At 35.4% G+C, this 9915-nt stretch overlaps 1 protein-coding gene across 1 annotated transcript in view; it reads left to right on the top strand.

The window, feature by feature from the left end:
- LOC107152417 (X-linked interleukin-1 receptor accessory protein-like 2) overlaps positions 1-8879 on the top strand; it is a 28405-nt gene extending 19526 nt beyond the window's left edge. Inside the window, exon 4 of the mRNA XM_048796875.1 lies at positions 6106-8879. Coding sequence (XP_048652832.1) covers positions 6106-6803 — 698 coding nt within the window. The 3' untranslated portion in view covers positions 6804-8879. The remainder of the gene's footprint in view (positions 1-6105) is intronic.
- The last annotated feature ends 1036 nt before the right edge of the window (positions 8880-9915 follow it).

Below are 9915 nucleotides of genomic sequence, written 5' to 3'. Positions count from 1 at the left end.
GCTCAGTGGTTGAATACCCCTGAGTCCAATCCCTGGTTTTAAAAAAAAAAAAAAAAAAAAACAATCCTGCCAAGGCTTTATGAGAAAGAAAGTAAGGTACTTAAAAGTACATGTCACTATTTATTAATAATAACAATTCAAGCCTGTTCTGGCTAAAGCTTTAAGCAAAACTATAAATGTGTAAGTAAACTTAAGGAAAAATTCCTTCAAATGATTTTACCTCAATATGTTCTCCTATGCATAGGAAGACTATGAGAATCTTATGTGAGTATCCACGCATGATTGCACCAGAGAAAAATGCTAGTGAACTAAAAATATTATCATGCATAAGGTTAATCAATCATGTCTATTGAAATTATACCTATAAATTTGGCCCCAACTATCAAACTGTCTTTTCATTTTTTTTCAAGCTCAATTTCCCATAAATTTCTCTCACTCAAGAATCATATGATTTTTCAATAATTTAAGGGAAAAATCTAATGTTTGATTACACTCCTGCATTTGCTAAACTCTCCTCACTAGTCTAATCCTCAGTTCTCTACTGCTTAGTATTAGCCATGCGATTGTGCTGACAATGAAATGACAAATGACTGGAGAATACATCTGGTGTCAGATGATCCCTAGTCACTTCTGAAGTGAGGCATGCAAAAAACATTTTTGTACATGGATCTGTAAGTATTCATTGCCAATAGTTTCTCTAATAGCTGAACAGATTGGATACCATTCAAATAAGTTGTCCTTTGGGAGTAATAAAATCCTTTTCCAGGGAATCTAATGTCTGTGACCTAAAAAGTGTGAGGCAGCAGTGACATGCACAACCATGAAAATTTAACACATTGTGTGAAATTTACTCACATGGAATAAAATTAGATGTGTCTACCACCCGCTTCATGTTTGAGTGAAGAGAGAAGGAACTCTACTCCAATATGCTCAGAAAAGTAAACAGACTAAATTTCTTATCAAATCCAAATACTACTTCCAGCGAAACTATATTGTAAAGTATCTCACTATAAGCCTGTAGGTATAATAAAAGTCTAATATTTCTTCCTAACTTTATAGTGTTGAAAAATACTTTTGTATATGGGAAACCTATATATAAGGCTGATTTTAAATCAATATATCACCCTGTAGGTTTTATAATCATCATTATTGATAGCTATCAATTAGCTAATGTTTCCCCAAAATTAGTAGTTTCATCTGCCTTGATGAATTCTGTCTTGTAGCAGTGATGTGTATTTTTTACATAACAGCTTCAGTACATATCTACGAGTTTAAGTATATCAAACTACTATATTTAAATCTATTAAAGTAATATATTATGCCTTTGTCTAGAAACTAAATATTCATCTTTTATTTATATAAAGTATGCTATACACTCTTGATAATACATAGCCCTGATATAAGTGGAAGTGTTAACCCACAAATAATTTATAAGAAAGTAATTTATTAATTTGAGAGATCATGTGGTCAATAGGCAGCAGCTAGACTCCATAGAAATTCACGAATATACAACTGCTCCTGAAAGAGATTTTAAAATCAAATTTGCTTTGATTTTAATAAGGCTTTAGGTAGCCAGTTTCCTTATTTCCCATCAGTACTGTTGCTACTGGCATGATTTCTCTTCATTTTCCTAATAAGTCCACATCCCTAATATGGCCTCTTGAAAATGTATTTTCTTCAAGAATATTTTCGCAACTCTGTCAATTTCAGCACAGACAGAAGTAAAAGTTTCTTTGTATTTGTACTTACAATGTGAAGATTTAATTTATACCAAATTAATCACCCCAACAACACTATATTAAAGGGGATATTTTATTTATCTAATTAAATTGTCATGTCTGAAAATCTTCAGTGGTTTCACAGACTTGTCTAGAGAAACCAAAGACTATCAGACACAGACTTCTTTGGTCTATTCTGTCATCAAAAGTTATTTCAAACCAGAATTTGCAAAGAAATGACTTGGTGACCTTTTATTTAAGGGATAGTTTACATTTCTATGTGGAAAAAGGAGTCTTTTAAAGGGATCCTTGCCATTCAGTAGCTAAATTTGCCTGAACAAGTCAGGGCAAGATTTTCATATGTGCTGTGGATTTAGGGATTTTTTTTTTCAAAAGAACGTTTCTTTATTATCTCTTTGTGGTAACAAGCTTTTTGAACATTTTCTGAAGGTTTCTAAAATGTCTCCCACAAAACCACAGCCCTACCAGGGAAAAACCCACAGCCTGTCTGAGACTACCCTATGGACCAGCAATGTCTTAACTTGATACCTGTTTCTGCTTTGTTTGTTTGGAACTTTTCCAAACCTAACCACTCTGCTTGGTCTCTAAGTCAGGGGTGACAAACCTTCTCTGTAAAGGTCTAGATAATAAATATTTAAGGGTTTGTGGGTCACATATGGTCTCAATTGCATGATATTCTTATTCTTCTTCATCATCATCATCATCATCATCATCTTTTTGAACACTTGTTAAATATGTAAAATATTGTTCATAGTTCATGTGTCATATGAAAATAGGACACAGTCCTTAATGGATCAAGCTCCAAGTCACAGTCATTAAATGCAAACATGTAGCCCTAAGGGGTTGGGGATTATCTTGGGCATTTAATTATACACACCAGGAACAACTCCAAGGCTAAAGATAAGCAAGTGAAAAAGGTGAACTATGCTGTTTCATCTTACTGTCATTTATATATATTTTCATGATAGCTGTGATCTTGTTTTTGCCAAAATTAAAAGATAGATGAAGAAAGCCATAAGAAACGAGGAGGAAGGAGGGAGAGGAATATAGAAGAGAGAGGCAAAAAGAAAGCAAAGAGGAGATAAAAGTAAAAGACAGGAAAGGATGAGAGAAAAAGGAAAGGCAGAAAGAAAGAGGTAGGGAGAGGAAAAGGGGAAGAAAAAGAGAAAAACAGAGAGTGAGCCAGATTATGGAAGTAAAGGCACAGTCTCTCCTTCTTTTCCTTAGAGCCAGGCAGCTCTTTGAGGCACCTCCCCAGCTGCTTTCAAACACTGAGGTTGCTGCCCAGCCACTGATCACCATCCCAAGAAGTGAAATGTGGGCTCCACATCAGAAAACTTCCACTTGGTTTTTCACCAAGTGAAATGGAACACGAGATTCAGGGCCCAAGCAAATGGCTTGTGTTTTCTTTGGGACTCTTGTGCTGTGTCTACCCAGGGAAAATTTTGATGTACTGACTGACTGACTCCAGTGCATATGATTAATGTATATATAGGGCAAACCAGGATAATTCAGAACTTTTTTCTTCCACAGCAGGTTTTCAGCCGAAGTTATCTGGATGGTTGCCTCAACTCTCCACTAGGCTTTGCCAGGATAAGCACAGCCAGTGTAGTATGCAGGAGACAGGACCACTCCCTCTCTCCAAGGTTCCCTTCAACACCACACCCTGTACAGCTGAGCTTAGTGGGATCTGTCCTGACAGGCATTCTTTCTGGGGGCAAATGCAGATTATGTCTAATGAGTCTGTAAGAAGCCCCAAGAAACCTAAATGTTGCATTTTTACCTGTCAAATGTCAGAATAGATTCTGAGCCAGGCGTGGTGGTGCACGCCTGAATTCCCAGAGGTTTGGGAGGCTGAGGCAGGAGGATCACAAGTTCAAAGCCAGCCTCAGCAACTTAGTGAGGCCCTAGGAAACTCAGCAAACCCTGTCTTTAAATAAAATATTAAAAAGGACTGGGAATGTGGCTCAGTGGTTAAGAAACCCTGAGCTCAATCTCTGGTTCAAAAAAAAAAAAATCTGAAGCAGGAGAACTGTACACATGGTAAAATATATATTACACTTTTCCCTTCCCCATGCCCCCAAAAAAGAATCTAGCAAAACCAAAGCCCATGATATCACAGTCAAATTCATTAGTACATATAGGTATAATTTCCCTTATGACTGCAGATACCTGGGTTGTAATTTTTTTTTAATGGAGACATGTACACAGCTAGCTTTTGTTTTTAAAAATATAGTCAAAAAGTACATTTATATTATATTTGAACACAGAAATAATGTTGTTCCTAGAGGTGTATTTGATGTGACTCCTGACAAGGTTTGTACAGAACACTATTTTAATTTAAATTACATGCTAAAAGTAATGAGAAAGAGTAGTAGTCAAAGTTACCAATTGGGAAATTATTTTGTAAAGAATATTTCTATAAAATTAACAATTAAGTCATAATTCACCTGGGAAAACTGTAGTCTCTTGGACTACTGCACTGATACCATGATTCTGGTTTTGGAATTTGTTTTGTTTTGTTTTGGAGGAAAGGTGAAAAGAAAAATGGGAAAGATGCATGATAGTTTATTTTACTATATCTTACAGATCCAACTTCTAATGATGAAGCTTCCCACATAACTTCTTTCTTTTTGGGAGCAGAAAGAAAGGAAGAAAATGAAGAGTCAGAGCTGTTGATACAGTGGCATAATATTTTTCCACTCTATTGAATCTCTCTACCTTTCCTTCCATTCTGTTTCACCAGTTCTCTAAGTGATAATTACTCAGTGATAAACTTCCCCATTGCTACTTGTGTGGTTATTTTTATTTTGTGTTGTTTTGTTTTTACAGATTCCACTGCTGATTTTCCCCAAAATACGTGATCCCTAAAATAAAACACTTATAATATTTAAGAGGTTCCATCCCAACCTAACAACTGCCTTATCCCCTCAGATACAGTCATTGTATCTACTGCATGAGAAAGTCCTGAAATGTATTAAGTCAAAACCTAAACAGCCCTAACAACAAATTGTTAAATAGGCAATTTTATGTGTATCTCTTTAAAAAACTTTTTTTGTTGTTTATCTGTAGGGTGTGTAGAAAATTTGCTCATTTTCACTTGTGAAAGTTTTCTTGCTGCCAAGTGGTGGAAATAAAACCCTGGAAAAGAAAGATCATCTGTAAAACATGCATCTGTAAAATAAGTGTCTCTTTCAAATGGCTTGTACTGGGCTGTTTGGTGTCCCCACACTATGTGCTGAATGTGAAAGTAGTCTGTAACCTTGGACAAATTTGCAGCGACAAATGTTGCTATGCTTCTGTAAGCACTGCTTCTGCTAGAGGGCACTGTACATTAGACAAAGCCTTGTGCTCTGCTTAGTAAAGACAGTGTTCTGGTGCAGCACCTGTGTCCAAGTCTCCATTTGTTAACACATGTGTGCGTTTCCCTTTTTGGCAGATAATACTTTGGGAAGCATGATTACAAAAGGATTATTCCTTGGGATAAACAAATCTAGAGTTATTGTGTTTTTCTACCATGAAAAAAGCCATAACACATTCACCTCACTTTCAGAATTGCTCCACAAAACAGCGCAAAACTTACTTCTCAGTTGATTGTTTCTCCTCTTTCACCATTCATTCCACTCCATCTCCCATCTCCAAGTTTACCTTTCACTCCTCTTTGGAACAAAAAACAGCTGGTTCAAATTAAGCACACACCACTTCCCTGTATCTGGGTATGAAGGACAAAATAGGGAAACCTAAGTTTGCAAATGACAGAAGGTATTCTGAGAATCAAGCTGATTCTAGAAAGGATTTTTTCATCATCTCTATATCAGAATTATCTCTCAAATACTTGATAAACATAGTGCCAGTACTTGTTAGGAAGATGAAAACTAGGTGTCATGTATACCATTATTATTTGTCAATTAAAAATAGTATTAATTTACAAGGGGAAAACAGGAAGAAAAACAGCTACAAACATACAGTAACCCTGCGTTTATTAGAAGGTTCCAAATCTATTTTTATTGACCTGTTCATTGCTTGTTCACTTAGAGTACTAGCCTGGAAGCCTGCTTTGAATTAAGTGATTAAATAAATAAAAATCACTGAAATATACCTAAGCTCTGAAGAAGCCAGAGCTTGTATTGGCTATCAAAACACTGTAAGTAACAATAAGGCAAAAGAAAATAAGAATTTATGCAGTATTTTTTTTAATTTTCTTAATTTTTTAAGGAAAGGGGTTTTGGAATGTGCAATACAAGAAAAGAAAATGTAATGGACTTTAGTGACAGACTGGATCTGTGCTATACTAGAGTGAAAACCTGGTGCTTTAAAGACTGGCAATGTCTTTGTTTTACTCTTTCTCTCTTTCTGTGATTTGTAGCATACATTGAAGATCTCACAAGATGTGTTGAGCAAAGCAGAAGACTTATTATCGTGCTAACTCCAGACTATATTCTCAGACGGGGATGGAGTATTTTCGAATTGGAAAGCAGACTCCATAACATGCTAGTCAGTGGAGAAATCAAAGTGATTTTGATTGAGTGTACAGAGTTGAAAGGGAAGGTGAATTGCCAGGAAATGGAATCCCTAAAGCGAAGCATCAAACTTCTGTCCCTGATCAAGTGGAAGGGACCCAAAAGCAGCAAATTAAATTCTAAGTTTTGGAAGCATTTAATATATGAAATGCCTATCAAGAAAAAAGAAATGCTTTCTCGATGCCATGTTCTAGACTCTGCAGAACAAGGACTTTTCAGAGAACTCCAGCCTATACCCTCAATTGCCATGACCAGTACGTCTGCCACTCTGGCATCATCTCAAGCTGATCTCCCTGATTTCCACCATTCAGATTCAATGCAAATGAGGCACTGTTGCAGAGGCTATAAACATGAGATGCCAACCACCACCTTGCCAGTACCTTCCTTAGACAACCACCATACTTACTGTAACTTGCCTCTGACACTACTCAATGGACAGTTACCCCTTAATAACACTCTGAAAGACACCCAGGAATTTCCTAGAAACAATACCCTGCTACCTTTATCATCCAAAGAACTTAGCTTCACCAGCGATATTTGGTAGTGAAAAATATGAAATCCTCCAAACAGCTATCTGAGCATACAGAATTTCTGCTGTACCAAGCATAAAGTACACCTAAGAACATTGAGGTGCTGAAAAAGTGAATAAAAAGGCACAGAAATCACTTTTATACTCAAATATTTTTGTTTATATTTCCTGACTAATGGGGGGAAGGAAAGACTTGCTTTTGTAGTATGGCACCTTGTTCCAATGTATAGTTTTAATTTCTTCCTAAAAAAAATTTAAAACTTTGTTGTTTTCACGTAGGTTTTATTATTCCACATGGACTGCAACCTTATTAGGTGAGCTATCTCCCCCATATTTATGAATATTTCAGCATTTACATGGTATTTGAAATAAGGAAAACTTAAAGACTAAGTGAATTTGAAAACTCTGAACTAACTTTAAGGGGAAAAGATAACTTTTTATAGAGTAACTGAAAAATCAGAAATTATAAAGAAAATTTTGTTGAATAACTCCAATTGGAAGACTGTTTGTAAAGGAAGATCAGTTGAGGAAAAAAAAAACATGATTGAAACATGTAAAATCTCTCAAACATCATGGACAACTTCTATAGACTAAATCAACAACTCATAATAACAGCTTTTAGTTTTGTTAGGCCATATCTTCTGTAGGCAAACTGGTAGGTAGGTAAACAATGTGCATTTCTTAAGCAAATGAATAGACAGGGTGTGAGTTTTTAGGATGATTTTGAACAACACTTACGGCTTTCTGGCTTATTTCAAAAGTTTTACAACTTTGAAAACCCATCTTGAAGTACACCTTTTACTGTTTTCTAACAAATTTACATTTAGACTTTTTTCCAAATGCTCTCTTGACCTGCTATAAGCTTTATGAAGATATTGGTATTTTCTTACTTGATTTTCAGCATCATTGGAGTTTGAATTTAAATATGTATTGACTGCAAGTGTCAGCAATTGAAAAGAAATAATATTCACAGATGAAGTGCTAAATGATTTGAGCTTACTAATGGTAGAGCAGCAGTTGCAGAGATTCTCATCTGCCAAGTGGTTGTGAAATAGACTGTTCTATATGTACACTGTGTCTGCTTGGCCATGTGTGCAAGGTTCCTGCAGAAGTATCTCTATTTCCGGTGCTTCTAAGAGTATATTTGATAGACTAAACTTGTCCATCTTCATACAGTGACTGTGACTGCACCATACCCCAAAATATCTGTGAATAATCTATTCCATATTTGCTGTAAGTAATGTGCCCCTATTTTAGTATCTATTGTGGATTACTACTTTGTATGCTTTCCAATTAGTCAAATTTGGTGTACTCTCCACCTAGATGCCTGTGGTGGTTAATTCTTTATCAAGTTGGATTGGGGCATTTTGCAAATGGTTCATAAATCAAGTTCTTGGATAAACATAAAAAAGGGCAAATGTATACAATATGTAAAAATCAAGAATTTGCCTAGGCCTTGTAATTGTGAACATCAATGTATAAGAAAACATTAGATAATATGCTTTGATGATTTCTCTCAACCTCTTTCCATTACTGATTCCCTGTGATACACGAGTTTCGCTCAACCTACTTGTTTCTTTCTTGCTTTTCTATATCCAGCTGTTCAGAAAATGTATTATGCACCAACAGTATGTGAAAGCTTAGCAGTTATACATGTTCACTTCACAGTGGGATATTTAGTTGTTCCTTTGAAAAGTCCAGTTCAACACATGTAGGTGTTTCATAGATGTATTTTTCTCCACGGAGAAAGGAGATTTTGCTTCTGTAAAAACTATAGGTATTTCAAAATGAAAATTTATCAATTCTGAACTGTTTTCCAAATGTTACAAAGTTGTATTTACTCTATTTGTTCTTTAATGCAATGTGTAATTACCAAATTAATAATCTGCATGAAATGAGTGGTATATGTTTAAGTGGCCAATTGTACTTTTTACTATTTTATTTTTCACAGAAATCTAGATTAATTCAAATAGAATGTTCAGTGGTATTTTTAAACTAATAGTTCTGTATTGAGCATGCCAGTTCTGAAAATATAACATGGGTCTCTCTGCTTCCTTTATTTACAATGATTAAACGTGGGTAGCAATTTGAGTTGGCTGGCCACAATGTATCCTTTCACTACTAGTAGGTACTCAAAAACAGAGCATTCACACTTGTGCTGGGGAACTTGACAAGAAACCTTTTCTACCATTTTCAGGAACTAATGTGTACTCTATCTATAAAAATTTATTTCTAGATGGCAATTCAAAATTTAATTTTCATATGAGATTTTTGAAAGATAAAACCTATAAGGGTATAATAAGTATTTAGTCTAGAACATAATGTATTCTTCCAGTTGCTTTCACAGTGAGGAAATTTATTTATTTTTTTTAAAGAGAGAGAGAGGGAGAGAGAGAGAATTTTTAATATTTATTTATCTTTTAGTTTTCGGTGGACACAACATCTTTGTTTGTATGTGGTGCTGAGGATCGAACCCGGGTCGCACGCATGCCAGGCGAGCGCGCTACCGCTTGAGCCACATCCCCAGCCCAAGAAATTTATTTTTCTTTTCAGCATTTCACTGAAATGGATTTTGGAAATCTATGAAGACCCTTTGTACAACTAGTTCTAAGACAATTATAACGAATTTATTGTTATGTGATTGTGTAAACATACATTTTAAAACTGACTTTTTAAGGTGAAACACCCTGAAAACATCATAAACGATGGCACAAATGAGAAATGCATAAACTCAATGAATACATAGCAAAAGAAAACTGCACTGAGAATAAACAATGCTCAAGGAGATGGACAATGTAAACATGGGTTTAATTTTGCAAAATATGAAATCTGGCAGTTTTGATAATGTATGGGCTCCAATCTAACCATGGAGACTCTGAAATGTATCTGGATGTTCCCTGAAAAGATGTCTTTCTTCACTGCCTCTAAGCCTTAATTGAATTAGATACAAATCTGTTCTGTTTTCAAACACTCATTCAAAAATATGAACACAGAGAAACTTTCAGGCTTCTGGTAAGGCTTCAACCTGGTCGCATGGTGTGAAAGGTAGATATTTTGGTTGAGGGTGGATGGTTAATATTGTGGGGCTTAAAGGGGGCAATTCAAGGTAAAAACAAGAGTTCAGTTA

Source organism: Marmota marmota, unplaced genomic scaffold, assembly GCF_001458135.2.
Source record: "Marmota marmota marmota unplaced genomic scaffold, marMar, whole genome shotgun sequence".
In the NCBI taxonomy this organism is placed as follows: Eukaryota; Metazoa; Chordata; class Mammalia; order Rodentia; family Sciuridae; genus Marmota; species Marmota marmota.
The sequence above is the reverse complement of the archived record's forward strand: the minus strand, read 5'-3'. Positions and strand labels throughout refer to the sequence as shown.